This window comes from Eriocheir sinensis, chromosome 37, assembly GCF_024679095.1.
Source record: "Eriocheir sinensis breed Jianghai 21 chromosome 37, ASM2467909v1, whole genome shotgun sequence".
Taxonomy (NCBI): domain Eukaryota; kingdom Metazoa; phylum Arthropoda; class Malacostraca; order Decapoda; family Varunidae; genus Eriocheir; species Eriocheir sinensis.
In genome coordinates, this window is record NC_066545.1 from 11,959,071 (window position 1) to 11,974,523 (window position 15,453).

Consider the following 15,453-nt stretch of genomic DNA (forward strand, 5'->3'; position numbering starts at 1 on the left):
CATCTGTTTACTGTCCTGAGTTACAGATCCAGTCTCGTCTGTCAGGGGACCAATATTGGATTTTACTTTCTTTTTCGATCTTATGTACGTGAAGAATTTCTTGGAGTTAGTTTTGATTTCGCGCGCTATTTGCTTTTCATAGTTGCGTTTGCTACTCCGAATAAGGCTGCGACAAGCTCTGAGGCTGTTGTGGTACTGTGTGCTGGCTTCGGCCGTAGCTTTCTCTTTCATCAAATTATAATTCCTTTTTTTTAGGTTTACTGCCCTTTTTATTTCTCTGGTCATCCACGGTGGATCTACGGCCCCATTTACTCGCCTGGATTTCGTAGGCACTGTAGCCTTCTCTACTTGCAACAGCTTATCTTTGAAGACGTTCCACGCGTTGTCGATTGTATTGTCGGTGATGCCAAGTTGGTCCCAGGTCGTAGGGGGAAGCAGTGCACGGGCTAAGTTGAAATTTCCTTTTGTAATCTGGTATCACTGATGGATTATCTACGAGTTTGTGACATATGTTGATATTAAAACGGATTAAGTGGTGATCGCACCCATTAAGTTTCTCACCAACTGTACAGTCGCGAATGAGGTCGGGGTCGCTTACTAATACCAGATCCAGCAGATTGTTTTCTCTTGTTGGTTGAGTTACAACTTGAGTGAGGAACGAATCCTCCACCATTTCTAAAAGCCTGTTACCCTCTTGATCTCCAGTCATCAGTCCCCAGTCAATGTTAGGGCAATTAAAGTCCCCAATTATAATTGCTTCCTTGCTTTGTGTTAGAGTGAATCTCTTCGTAGAGGGCAGTGTCATCGGCTGCCTGTTGTTTCGGAGGCCTGTATACGGTTGCAAGTGTTAGTTTCTTGTTATTTGCGGTTATTTCCACATAGACAGAATCGTATTTCTCTGCGTCCTGTTTGTCTATTTTATGGCAGGGAGTGTACTTTGTACGTAGCATACTTCTCCTCCTCCTTTCTTGTGCTTTCGACTTTTGTGGAAGCTTTCGTACCCAGGGAATGACATTTCGGATTCTAGATGGGTAGAGTTGGCCCAAGTCTCTGTGATGGCTACCACATCTGGTTTCTCTGTTGCAATATACGCCCTAATTTCGTCCTGTTTGGGTATTAAACTACGTGCATTTGTGTACATGATAGAAATGTGGCCGTGACGAGTTGTACCAGTTCGCTTGTCGGAGGCGTGGTTAGTTACACAGTTTCTTGTGAGTCGCACTGACGCTACGGGTTGGTTGATCAAGGGCTGCCTTTGCCCGTCCTCGCCCGCCGTTTTTGAAAGGCTTTTCGAAAAGCTTTTCACTGCCTCGTCCAGAAGCCTCCCGAAACGCGCCGATCCAACCTCATTCAGATGTAGTCCATCGTTCCAAAACAAGTCTGGGCGCTCAAGGAAGTGGTGCCAGGCGTTTGTAAACGCCACGCCTTCGTCGTCACAAATTTCCTTCAGACTAGTATTGATGTTGCTCGCTTTGCTGTTGAAGCCGGCGTAAGCGTTGATTCTGGGTAGAATTCCAGAGACAATGACGTGAGGGACTTGGTCTTGTAACGCCGAATGACCTGACGGTATTTTGATAGTAGGGCCTGAGTTTGAGTAGACTGAACGTCATTTGTCCCCGCGTGAATCAAATAAACTGTGTCTTCCTTCGCGAGTTCCGTGACAGCATCGACAGCTGAAGTAATGTCGTCAGTTTGGCTCCCGGAATACAATAACGCCTCCGCGTCTCTGTATTCCTGCCGCAGAATTCCGTTAATTGACCTCTAACCAGCAGGTCCCTACAAGTCTAACAGATGTTTTCAGCGTGTCTGTGCCCCGAAACTGTGTCTGATCTACGCAGACCACAGCAGGAAGAATGGTCTTGTGGCGTCTAATGGATGAGTAGTGAGGAGTGTGGTGGCGACTGGACGTGGAGGCGTTAGGAGGGCTGGTAGAGGAGAGGGACAAGGGGGAGCCAAGGGAAGATGAGGAAGAGGCGGAAGGGGTTGACTGCAGGGAGCAGAGGAGGAGGATGTTGAGGATGTGGAGGAGGGCAGAGGCGGAGGAGGAGGAAGGGAGAGGGGTTGACGGGGGTGGAGTAGAGGAGGCGGATGTTGAGGATGTGGAGGAGGGGACAGAGGCGGAGGAGGAGGAAGGGGCGGTAGGGGTTGACTGGGGAGGAGTAGAGGAGGAGGATGTGGAGGAGGGGGGAGAAGAAATGTATGAGGAGGCGTCAGAGGCGGAGGAGGAGGAAGAGGAAGAAGGGGTTGGCTGGGGGGGAGTAGAGGAGGAGGATGTTGATGATGTGGAGGAGGGGGCAGAGTTGGAGGAGGAGGAAGGGCGGAAGAAGAGTGAGGAAGAGGAAGGAGGAGGAAGAGTAGGTGGTGATGGTAGGATGGGTGGGGGAGGGGCAGGGGTGATGGCGGTGCGGGTGGTGGAGGGTGAAGAGGGAGCACCAGAAGACGAAGAAGAAGAAGAAGAAGAAGAAGAAGAAGAAGAAGAAGAAGAAGAAGAAGAAGAAGGGAGTTGAGGGTGTGACGTCACGATGTCCCAGAGTAACGCATTGGAGCGTTGTAGATCCTCGTTGGTTGTTTGTAGTGCCTGAATACGTAAGTCTAAGACACAGTACCTACACATCGCGTCGCTGGCTTGGTAATGAATCGCAGCATATTTCTTTGAACAGGAGGGGGTAGAAGAGGAGGAGGAGGAGACGAAAATGGATATGAAGGAGATAGTGGAGAAGTGATTGGGGAGGGAGGAGGAGGAGGAGGAGGAGGAGGTAGAGGAGAAGGAGGGAAGATGAGGAGGAGGAGGAGGAAGAGGAACAGGTAAAAATAGTAATGAGGAAGAAGAGGAAAACAAGAATGAAAGTGATGAACAAAAAGGAGTAAAAGAGAGAGATAAATGTATAGAGGAAGAAGAGAGAGAGAGAGAGGACGAGGAGGAGGAGGAGGAGGAGGAAAGAAGAGACACGGAAGGAAGGAAGGAAATGAAGGAAGAAAGAAAAAAACAGAGTTGGAAGAAAAAAAAGTTGAGGAAAGGAAGGGAAAGGAAAAGAGGAAGAATGGAAAGGAAGAGGAAGTGTAAGGAAGGAAAGAAAAGCAGAGAAGAGAGTAGAGGAGGAGGAGGAGGAGGAGGAGGAGGCAAGAGAGAGAGAGGAAGGATTCGAAGGTAAGAGAGGAAAGTATATGGAAGGAAAAAACAGGGAGATGAAAGGGTATGAGATGGGAGAAGAGAGAGAGAGGAAGGGAGGAAAGAAGGGAGGAGGAGAGGAAAGAAGGAGGAGAAGGAGGATGGGAGAAGTGACTAAAGTGGTAAGCTCCAGTCAGGCATGAAGGAAGACCTCCTCCTCCTCCTCCTCCTCTTTATTTTTTTCTTTTTCCTCATTCTCCTTTTTTTCGTGTTCTTGTTCCTGTTCTTGTTTTTTTTGTCGTTGTTGTTGATGTTGTTGATGTTCTTCTTCTTCTTCTTCTTCTTCTTCTTCTTCTTCTTATTATTATTATTATTATTATTATTATTATTTTTTTTTTTCTTCTCCTTCTTCTTCTTCTTTTTTCTTCTTCTTCTTCTTCTTCTTCTTCTTCTTCTTTACCATTATCCATATTCATCACCACCAAGTTACCACCATCATCACCACCATCATCACCACCATCACCACCATCATCACCACCATCACCACCACCATCATCGCCACCATCACCACCACCATCATCACCACCATCATCACCACCATCATCACCACCACCATCATCATCACCACCATCATCACCATCATCATCACCATCGCCACCATCATCGCCACCACCATCATCACCACCATCACCACCACCATCATCACCACCATCATCACCACCATCACCACCTGTAGACACATCAGCTTATGGGAGGTGTTATGAGTATAAGCTCCTCCTCCTCCTCCTTCTCCTCCTCCTCCTCCTCCTCCTTACTTCCCCTCTTCTTAATCTTACTCTTTTTTCCTTCCTTCCTCTTTCCTTATCCAAATACTCTTCCCTTCCTTCCTTCTTCTTCTTCTTCTATCTTTGCTCCTTTCCTTTTCCTTCCTTTCCTATCTCCCTCCTTTTCCCCTTTTCCTCTTTTTCCCCTTCCTCTCCGATTTCCCCTTTCCCCTCACTCTCTCCCCTCTTTCCCCCTCCTCCACCTCCCCTCTCCTTACCTCCCCTTCCTTCCTCTCCCCTCCCCTTCTCCCCTCCCTCTCTCTCTCTCTCTCTCTCTCTCTCTCTCTCTCTCTCTCTCTCTCTCTCTCTCTCTCTCTCTCTCTCTCTCTTCGCAGGATATATTGCACCAAGTTAATATTTTACACACACACACACACACACACACACACACACACACACACACACACACACACACACACACACACACACGGCTCCTCACGCACGTGTTTACTTCGTCTAAACTTTTTTTAAGGTCATGAAACACAAACTTTTTCTTAGGTTTAAAAATATATATAGTAGTTTCCAGGTATTATTATTATTATTATTATTATTATTATTATTATTATTATTATTATTATTATTAAACGTTAAGTGCTTCTATTTCTTCCTCTTTTGATATTTATGATGAAGCTTTATAATCATCACCACCACCACCACCACCACCACCATCATCACCATCATGACCACCACTTCCTCTTCCACTTACACATCATCTATCACCACTACCACCTCCATCATCATCATCTCCTCCTCCTCCTCCTCCTTCTCCTTTTAGTTATCATTACGTGTGTACTTTCTGTTTTCTTTTATCTTTCTTTTATCCTCTTATTAACTTTATTCCCTCCCTCTGTTTCCTTGTGTTTGTACTCCGTTAGTTATTCAGTTAATTCTTGTTTCCTTCTCTTCCTCTTCCTCTTCCTCCTCCTCCTCCTCTTCCTCCTCCTTGTTTTCCTTTTTGTGGATTCTGGTTATTGTATTTTCTTTCTTTTTTTTTTTCTATATTCTGTTCTGCTTCTGTTCTTCTTCCTGTTATTCCTGTTTTTTTTTGTGTTGTGGTTATATTCTTGAGTTTCTTTTTCTTGTTTTTTCTTGTTTTTTTTCTATATTCTGTTCTGCTTCTGTTCCTTTTCCTGTTATTCCTGTTTTGTGTTTTGTGTTGTGGTTCTATTCTTGTTCTTTTTACTGTTTTTTCTTATTTTCTTCATTGTTTTTTGTTTTCTTATTTTCCTTGTTCTTTTTTTTTCTGTTCGTCATGTTCTTGTTGCTGTTATTCTTGTTTTCTTTGTTTTCTGTTTATTTTATTATTATTAGTCTTGATCTAGTTCTGTTTTATCTCCTGTTCCTTGTTTTCTTGTTTTTCTTATTCTTATTTCTCGTTCTTTCTTTCTTTATATATATTTTTTTTGTATTTCGGTTCTCATTTTCTTTGACTTTGGTGTGTGTTTGTTTGTGTTTGTGTTTGTGTGTGTGTGTGTGTGTGTGTGTGTGTGTGTGTGTGTGTGTGTGTGTTTGTGTGTGTTTGTCTGTCTCTCTGTCTGTCTGTGTTTCCATTTTAATATCTGTGTTTTTTTTCTTCAGTATTTATGTACGTGTGAATATGTGTGTGTATGTATGTATGTATGTATGTATGTATGTGTAGAATCGTATGAATATGTACTGTGTTTGCATTCATATAGGTCTCTCTCTCTCTCTCTCTCTCTCTCTCTCTCTCTCTCTCTCTCTCTCTCTCTCTCTCTCTCTCTCTCTCTCTCTCTCTCTCTCTCTCTCTCTCTCTCTCTCTCTCTCTCTCTCTCTCTCTCTCTCTCTCTCATTATCCCCAGCCGCCTCTGTTCACCTTTCTTTCCTCGTCACTCCGTTGTTCTCTTCTTCCATTATTAACACTCCCCCCCCTTCCCCCCTTCTCTCCCCTTCCCCTCTTTCTCCCCTCTCCCCCTCCCTTCCTTCCCCTTATCTCTCTTTTATCTCACTTTCTCTCCTTTCCTTCTCTTCTCCTCTACCTGCTTTCCTTTCCCTCTCCTCTCTCCCCTCCACTCATTCTCCCCCTCCTCCTCCATTCCTTCCCTTTTCCTATCCTCTATCTCCCTTTCTTTCCCTTCCCTCGATTCCACCTTCCTTCCTTTCCCTCCTCTCTCCCTTCATTCTCCCCTCTCCCCCTTTCTTCCCTGCCCTCCTTTTCCCCCTTCCCCTTCTCTCTCCTCTATCTCCCTTTCTTTCCCTTCCCTCGATTCTACCTACCTTCCTTCTTCTCCTTCCTTCCTCCTCTCTTTCTCCCCTTTCACCCTTCCTTCCTTTCCCTCCCTTGTCCCCTTCCCTTCCTCCCTCCTTTACCTCCCTTCCTTTCCCTTCCCTTGATTCTACCTACCTTCCTTTCCCTCCTCTCTCCCTCCCCTCATTCTCCCCTCTCCCACTCTCTTTCCCTCCCTTTCCCCCTTCCCTTTCTCTCTCCTTTATCTCCCTTCCTTTCCCTCCCCACGATTCTACCTCCCTTCCTTTCCCTCTCCTTTCTCCTCTCTCCCCATTCCCTTCTTTCTCCTCTCCCTTATCTCCTTATATCCTTCCCTTCTTTCTTCATCCTCCCTTTCCTCTCCCCTCTCTCCCTCCCCCTCCCCTCCGCCCCCTCCCTCCCATCTCTCTCCTCCCTCCTGTACTTTAAAGCAGTCACATAGTCTCCTCTTCCTCTTTCTCTTCTTCCTCCTCCACCTCCACCTTCTCCTCCTCCTCCCCCCTCTCACCTCCCTTGCTCCCTCTCTCTTCCTGTTTCTTTCCTTCCCTTTTCTTATTAGTCTTATCTTTCTCTTCCCTTTCATTCCCCTTCCCCTTTTTTTCCCTTCTTCTTCCCTTTTCTTCCCTTCCCTTCCCCCTCATTTCCTTCTCTTCCCTTCCGCTACTTTCGCTCCTTCGTATAATTTCCGTCCACTTCATCTCTCTCTCTCTCTCTCTCTCTCTCTCTCTCTCTCTCTCTCTCTCTCTCTCTCTCTCTCTCTCTCTCTCTCTCTCTCTCTCTCTCTCAAGCTGTGCCGTCAAAAGCCAGATTGATATTCGATATTTTTGGTTTGCTGATGCCGAAAGTTGTTGAAAGAGAGAGAGAGAGACAAACCGCACACCGTTTTGTTATTGGTGTTTTGCTTATTTATTGTTCTCTCTCTCTCTCTCTCTCTCTCTCTCTCTCTCTCTCTCTCTCTCTCTCTCTCTCTCTCTCTCTCTCTCTCTCTCTCTCTCTCTCTCTCTCTGTATTTTTTTCTCATTATTTTGTTTATTCTTCTTTTTCATCATCATTATCATCATCATCATCATCATCGCCCTCTCCTTTTCTTCATGCTCCTCTTCCTCTTCTTCCTCTTTCCTCTTCTTCCTCCTTTTCCTCCATCTCATCCTGCTCCTCTTCCTCTTCCTCTTCATCTCTTTCGTCCCCCGCGCTTCCCTCTTTTTTTCCCCTTCTCCTCCACTTTCTCTCCTCCTCCTCCTCCTCCTCCTCCTCTTCCCCCTCCTCCTCCTCCTCCCCCTCCTCCTCCTCCTCCTCTGAGAGATTGGGACATTTACACCGCAAGTATTGTGTATTGCGTAAAATAAGGGAGGAAGGAATGGAGAGAAGGAGGAAGGGAGGGAGGGGGGGCTGGAGGAGAGAGAGAGAGAGAGAGAGAGAGAGAGAGAGATGCTTCCTCGTCCCCCTCTCTCCCTTGCTCTCTAGGATTCATGCTCTCTCTCTCTCCCTCTCTCTCTCTCTCTCTCTCTCTCCTACTATTTACTGCTATTTACAATTATCTTCTACTCCTTTCCCTTCCTTAACAAATGTAGCATCTCTTTCTGTCTTCAATCGATATTTTCATGCTGACTGCTCTTCTGAACTTGCTAACCACATGCCTTCCCCCCTCCCGCGGCCCCAATGCTTACGACTTGCTATTCTGGCTCAGCTCTATACTGTCCAAATCCCTTATGCAAGAGTTTACCAGCGTCTTCATTCTTTTATCCCTTCTGCTGGTAAACTCTGGAGCAGCCTTCCTTCATCTGTATTTCCTCCTGCCTACGGCCTGAACTCTTTTAAAAAATAACTCCCTCTAAGCCCAGGTCCCTTTAAACTCTATTCAGGAGCAGTAAGTAGCGGGCTTTTTTTTTCTTTAATATTGTTTTCTATTTTTTACCCCCTTGAACTGTCTCCTTTGCTGTAAAAAAAAATGGGTCCCTCTCAACACGGGTCCCTCTAAACACTGGTCCCTCTAAACACAGGTCCCTCTAAACACAGGTCCCTCTAAACACAGGTCCCTTTAAACACAGGTTCCTCTAAACACAGGTCCCTCTAAACACAGGTCCCTTTAAACACAGGTCCCTCTAAACACAGGTCCCTTTACGCCTTCCCCTTCCTCAACACCTCCCTTTCCCTTCACTAATCTCTCCCTCCCTCTCCCTCATCAGGCCTGGAGGTGAGGGCGGACGAGGCGGAGTACCGGCTGACGCGCTACCTCATGAGCAACTACGACAAGAGTGTTCGGCCGTCCCTCAAGGCCACCATGCCCCTCAACATCACCTTCGGCCTCGCCCTCACGCAGATCATTGACGTGGTAAGTACTGGGGGTAGGGGAGGAAGGAACGGGGAGAGGGGAGATGAAGGGGCCCTAACGAAGGTAACTGACGTGCGGAGGAAAGTTTTTTTTTTTTTTTTTTCGTCAGTGGTTCCGGTAGGCTTTTTAGGTGGGGCCTCTCTATGTCGGCCCCAGCTCGTAGTGACGCAGGCAAGTGTTTACAATGACGCTATCTTGTTTGGCTCATGCTGTCCCCAGGAGCTCATCTTTGATCTAGTCTGGGTTGATAGGAGGTCTTCAGGGCAGCATGTCGGTAGTCTTTGGTCACTGAAAATTGCCAGCTTGTTTGTAGCAGCGGGCGGGAGACTATACAGCGTCCCCCTGTATCCCGCCCCCTCATCTTGACCACTCAGCCAGCGCTCAGGAGGAACCTAACGTCTATTTTTTTTTTTACAGCAAAGGAGACAGTTCAAGGGCAAAAAATAAAAAGGAAAAAAATAGTGAAAAAAAAGCCCGCTAATCACTGCTCCAAAAAAGATTAGCACAACCTTAAACTTTTTTTTACAACAAAGGAGACAGTTCAAGGGCACAAAAAAAAAAGAAGGAAAAAATAATGAAAAAAAAAGCCCGCTACTCACTGCTCCTAAAAAGATCAGCACAACCTTAAACTGACATGATGTGCTTTTGTATGTTTGTTATGATTATATTGAATGTTAATAAGCCTATCTACGTGTGAATTCTAATAGGCTTAACTGTGTATGACTGCTGTATAGGCCTGTCCATTGATTCCTAGTACTTCCTGTGAAAGACTACTAACATTTTTTTTTATTCTGTGCTTCACTTTTCTCATTCTTTCATCCGTCCTTGATTGCTTTGTTTCTTTTATGTCCATTTTTTTCGGCCTTCCTTGCCCTCCTCTATCTTCCTCCTCCTCCTCCTCCTCCTTTTTTCTTCCTTCCTTCATACTTCCTTTCACTCCCCCTCCCGCGTCTTTCATGTTTTCAATCACCTCTCTTCATCCACCTTTCCTTTTTCTAACTCTCTCTCTCTCTCTCTCTCTCTCTCTCTCTCTCTCTCTCTCTCTCTCTCTCTCTCTCTCTCTCTCTCTCTCTCTCTCTCTCTCTCTCTCTCTCTCTGTTTATTTATATTTCCTCTTATCTTCTACACTTTCTCTCCTTTCCTCTCTCACTTTATCTCCCCTCTCTCTCTTCCTCTTCCTCTTTCCCTCCCTCTACTTTCCCTCTATTCCTTCCCGCTCCCTCCCTTTCTCCTCTCCTTTTCTCTCTCCCTCCTTTCTTTATCATTCTTATCATCCCTATTTTCTTCCTTATCCAGCTACTCCTTCTCGTCTTCTTCCTTTTATTTACTCATTTATTTCCTCCTCTTCCTCCTCCTCCTCCTGGCTGTGGTAAAAGAAAGGAGGAATAATGGAGAGAAGGAAGAAATAAGAAAAGAAGATAATGTCAGGAAAGGAAGAAAGGGAAGAAGAGAAGAAGACTCGACTATATTTATTAACTGATTGCGAGAGAGAGAGAGAGAGAGAGAGAGAGAGAGAGAGAGAGAGAGAGACACACACACACACACACACACACACACACACACACACACACACACACACACACACACACACACACACACACACACACACATTACTTTTCTTCTATACTCCCAAGATACATTTTCTCTATATTTTTCATTTTGTAACAGAGAGAGAGAGAGAGAGAGAGAGAGCGTCCCTGTGTCAGTGCGTGCATCCATGTATGTAATATATAGCAGGTCATTGACACACACACACACACACACACACACACACACACACACACACATACACACACACATGAGGTAAGGTGCGATATTCTCTCTCTCTCTCTCTCTCTCTCTCTCTCTCTCTCTCTCTCTCTCTCTCTCTCTCTCTCTCTCTCTCTCTCTCTCTCTCTCTCTCTCTCTCTCTCTCTCTCCATTTTTCTCTCCATTCCTCACCGGGCGAAAGGGAAAGTTATTTTATTGATCTTCGTTGTTTGTTGCCGGGAAATTATTCTGAAAGTTGAGAGAGAGAGAGAGAGAGAGAGAGAGAGAGAGAGAGAGACAGACAGACAGACAGACAGACAGACAGACAGACAGACAGACACACACACACACACACACAGGTCGTCTCTCCATTGTCCCTTAGAGGTAAAGAGGGAGTAAATTTTCTCTCCTCCTCCTCCTCCTCCTCCTCCTCCTCTTCCTCCTGTTCCTCCTCTTTAGTTTCCTTCTCTTTTATCTCTTTCGCCTCTTCTTCTTCTTTTGTCCACATGGTATTATTTTCCTTCTTCCTCTTTCCTCTTCCTCTTATTTTCCCTCTTCTCCTCTAGTTCTCTATCTCTTTATCTTCTCTTCATTTTTGTCTCTTATCGTATTTTCCTCTTTTCTTTGTTAATTCCCTTCCTCTTCTTTTCCTTTCCTTCTCTTTCCCTCTTCTTTCATATATCATTAACTTCGTCTTTTTTTTTTAATTTAATGACCATCAGTCTAATAATAGTAATAGTCAGTCTGGGTTGTTTTAGTAGTAGTATTGGTGGAGGTGACAGTGGTGGTTGGTACTAGTATTGGTGTTGGTAGTGGTGGTGCAAGGTGGTGGTGATGGTGATGGTGGTGGTGAAGATGATACTGTTAGCTTTATTGTTGTTGTTGTTGGTGGTGGTGGTGGTGTTGCTGTTGTTGTTGTTGTTGTTGGTGGTGGTGGTGTTGATGGTAGTGGTTTGAGGGATTGTGGTGGTGGTGGGTATGAAAGGGATAGCATTAGAGATAGTGATGAAGATGGTGGTTTTAGTGGTGATGTGATGGAGGTGGAGATAGTGATGATGGAGGTGGTAATGGTGGTAGTGGTGGTGGTGGTGGTGGTAGTGATGACGGAGGTAGTAATGGTGGTAGTAGTGGTGGTGGTGGTGGTGGTGGAGATGGTAGTGGTGGTGGTGGTAGTGATGATGGAGGTGGTAATGGTGGTAGTGGTGGTGGTGGTGGTGGTGGTGGTTTTTGCTGTTTACATAATGGCACAAAATCACAGAGCACACCGCCGGTTAGACCCACTCAGGTGATCAGGTCTTTAGATTAAATCACGCACAGGTAGGCCAGGTATCGACACACCTTCCCTCACCTTTACCTTACCTGTTTTTGACCTGATTGCATGGCGGCCCAGGTGTGTGTGTGTGTGTGTGTGTGTGTGGGTGGGTGGTGGTGATGGTGGTGTGTAGAATCTTGCTTCAATCATGTTCCCATTCTCTCTCTCTCTCTCTCTCTCTCTCTCTCTCTCTCTCTCTCTCTCTCTCTCTCTCTCTCTCTCTCTCTCCTTCCCTCCCTCCTTCCTTCCCTCCTTCCCTCTTTACCTTCCCTCCTCTTCTCTCCCTCTCCCTCTCCTCCCTCCTTCCCTCCCTTTCCTCCACTTACCAAGGAGTCCGGAGGAGTTTTCTTTCTTCCACCTCAGTTGGCCGCAAAATGTTTTCTCCACATGAGGAAGTTGAAGGGAGGGAGGGAGGGAAGGGAGGGAGGAAGAGAGGGAGGGAGGGAGGAAGGGAAGGGAGGATGGGAAGAGTTAAGAAGTGAACTGTTTTCTTCCTTTCCTACCTTCCCTCCATTCTCTCTCTCTCTCTCTCTCTCTCTCTCTCTCTCTCTCTCTCTCTCTCTCTCTCTCTCTCTCTCTCTCTCTCTCTCTCTCTCTCTCTCTCTCTCTCTCTCTCTCTCTCTCTCTCTCTGTCTCTATTTATTACATTTTCTTATCGTTTTCTCTTTTATTTTCAGGACGAACGAAACCAAATCCTGACGACCAACTGTTGGCTAAACCAGGTGAGTGCGTGCGTGCGTGCGTGCGTGTGTGTGTGTGTGTGTGTGTGTGTGTGTGTGTGTGTGTGTGTGTGTGTGTGTGTGCTCATTTGGTTTGTTTGTGTGTTTGTTTGTATACATTGCGGTTATTGCTCTTTTTGAATGGTGGCAATGATGCTACTTTATGAGAGAGAGAGAGAGAGAGAGAGAGAGAGAGACGTAAAGACACAAATTGGACATTCACAAAATTTTTCCGCGATTTAATTACAACGTTTCTCTCTCTCTCTCTCTCTCTCTCTCTCTCTCTCTCTCTCTTACCCATAAAACCTAATTCCCTACAAGAAGTTACAAAGTTTAAGGCAAAAAAAGAAAAAAAGTACAGAGAGAGAGAGAGAGGACCCTTAATTCCTTGGGTAAAAACGGGCTTAAAAGGAATGGACGCAGAAGAAGGAAGGAGGGATAGAATGAAGGAAGGACGGAAGGAAGGAAGGAAGGAAGGAAAGAAAGAAGGAAGGAAAATAAAATGAGTAATAATGGAAGAAAGGGAGATAGAAAGTGAAAGAGGAAGGAAGAAAGAAAATAAGGAAGATAGGAAGGAAGGAAAGGAATAAAAGAAAGGTAGAAAAAAAGCAGAGAAAAGAAGGAGGGATGGAAGGAAGGAAGGAAGGAAAGAACGAGGGAAGAAAAGAATGGAAGACAAAGAAGATTAAAGGATTAGATCGTTTACGGAATTAATGAAAGAAGGAAGAATGGAAAACCGTGAAGGAAAGGAACGAAGGAAGGAAGGAAGGAAGAAAGGGAGGAACAAAGCAATAAAAAAAGGGAGGATGGAAGGAAAGAAGGAAGGAAAAATAAGAACAAAAGGGAAGATAGAGACATTGTATCATAAATAGAGTAAATAAAGAAGGAAGTAAGGAAGGAAGGAAATGAGGAATAAAGCAATAAAAGAAATGGAAGGATGGAAGGAAACAAGGAAAGAAGGAAGGCAAAATAAGACCAAAAAAGAAGATAAAGACATTGAATCATAAAAAGAGTAAATAAAGAAAGAAGGAAGGAAGGAAGGAAGGATGGAAGGAAGGAAGGAAGGAAGGAAGGAAGGATGGAAGGATGGCAACCAATCAATGGATGACCCACCTCCACCACCACCTCCACCACCACCACCACCACCATCACCATCACCTCCACCTCCACCATCACCACCACCACCACCACCTCCACCACCACCAACACCTTCCCATATCTAATTTTCAGCCGTTTTTGAATAATTTCGATACTACGTTATATTGAAAATCCCGCGAGAGATTTATTAAAGGATGAACAAGAAGAGATAGATAGAAAAATGGCAGACAGATAGATAGATAGATAGATAGATAGATAGATAGATAAATAGATAGATGGAAAAATTGATTGACAGATTAAAAGACAGTAAGATAGATAGATTGATAGATAGATATATAGATAGACAGACTGATAGGTAGATATATGGATGTGTGTGTTTAGTTTAACTGCTTGAAAATATACGTCTGTCTGTCTGTCTATATGTCTGTCTGTATGTATGTATGTATGTATATATGTATGTATGTATATTTATCTCTTTCATGTTATTTTTATTCGTTTCAATCTTAAGTTTTTTCTCTTAATTTCTCTCACCTGCGATTTTTCTCTCTCTCTCTTTCTCTCGTTCATCACAGGTGGGAGGGAGAGAGGAAGAAGGAGGGGGGTGAGGAAAACGGGTGATGACTAGTGGTGATGAGTGGAGGTGACAAGTGGAGGTGGTGTTGTGGCGGTGATGAAGTGAGAGTGATGTTAGTGGTGGTGGTAATGATGGTGGTGGTGATGTGTGTGTGTGGGGGGGGGGGGAGGATGGTGTGTGTGTGTGTGTGTGTGTGTGTGTGTGTGTGTGTGTGTGTATGGGGTCCTGCCAATATGTTCTTTATCCTTCATCTTTCCTCCTCCTCCTCCTCCTCCTCCTCCTCCTCTTCCTCCTCCTCCTCCTCTTCCTCCTCTTCCCCATATTTCTTCCCCTCTCCTCTCAACCTTATCTTCCTCCATCTCGTTTTTCTTCATTCATTCATCTCTCTCTCTCTCTCTCTCTCTCTCTCTCTCTCTCTCTCTCTCTCTCTCTCTCTCTCTCTCTCTCTCTCTCTCTCTCTCTCTCTTCTTTCCTCCTCTCTCTCGTTCTCTTCTTTCCTCCTTCCTTCATCTTTTCCTTTTCCTCCTCCTTCTCCTTTCCTCCCTCCATAATCCTTCTCTCCTCTCTTTTCTTTCCTCCACTACCTCCTCCTTCTCTTCCTTTTCCTCCTCCTCCTCCTTCTTCTCCTTCTCATCTCGCCTTCCTTCTCTCTATCTTCTCTCCTTCTCCTCCCTCTTTCTCCCCATCACTGTTTTCTTCCCTCCTCCAGCTCCTCCTCCTCCTCCTCCTCCTCCTTCTTCTCCCACTTTTCCTCCATCTCTCCTCCCTCTCCTTCTCCTCCGCCTTTCTTTTCCTAACTGTCTCCTCCATACACGATCTATCACTCTCCTCCTCCTCCTTCTCCTCCTCTTCCTGCTCCTCTTCTTCCTCCTCTTCCTCTTCTTTCTCCTCCTCCTCCTATTTGATTTAGAACGTCAGCTTTCACCACAGCATCCGGCTCTCTCTCTCTCTCTCTCTCTCTCTCTCTCTCTCTCTCTCTCTCTCCATATATCTATCTATCTATCTCTATCTAACTATCTATCTATCTGTCTATTTACTAACTTGATTTCGTCCTTATTAGCGTTTTATAATTCTCTGAGGCTTGCTGTAATCCCTTCTGCCTCTTGTTATCGCGAGCCAAGACGCGCAGCAAGCTCAAGCTAAGACCGCCCTAACAAGACGTCTTGCTCGCCGAACGAACGCGAAGTCGGTACTCTTCAGCGTCTTGGCCCCTCAGTGCGCCCGGTTGAAAGGCCTCTCGTAGAAGTTGCTGGGATTTTCATGGATTGTTTTTTGAGCCCGATGTGATAGTTTGACCCTTGTTCTTCTTGTTCTTCTTCTTTTTCTTCGTCTTCGTCTTCGTCTTCGTCTTCTTCGTCTTCTTCTTCTTCTTCTTTTCTTGTTGTTGTTGTTGTTGTTGTTGTTGTTGTTGTTGTTGTTCTTCTTCGTCTTCGTCTTCTTCTTCTTCTTCTTCTTCTTCTTCTTCTTCATCCTCCTCCTCTTATTCGTCTGCTTATTCTTCTTCTTTCTTCT

At 45.2% G+C, this 15,453-nt stretch overlaps 1 protein-coding gene across 3 annotated transcripts in view; it reads left to right on the forward strand.

Moving 5' to 3' along the window:
• Positions 1-15,453, forward strand: part of LOC127008251 (ligand-gated ion channel 4-like) — a 54,489-nt gene that overhangs the window by 15,399 nt on the left and 23,637 nt on the right. For all 3 annotated transcript variants that reach the window (XM_050880003.1, XM_050880001.1, XM_050880004.1), the window contains exons 3-4: positions 8,344-8,489; positions 12,228-12,272. In XM_050880003.1, coding sequence (XP_050735960.1) covers positions 8,344-8,489; positions 12,228-12,272 — 191 coding nt within the window. The remainder of the gene's footprint in view (positions 1-8,343; positions 8,490-12,227; positions 12,273-15,453) is intronic.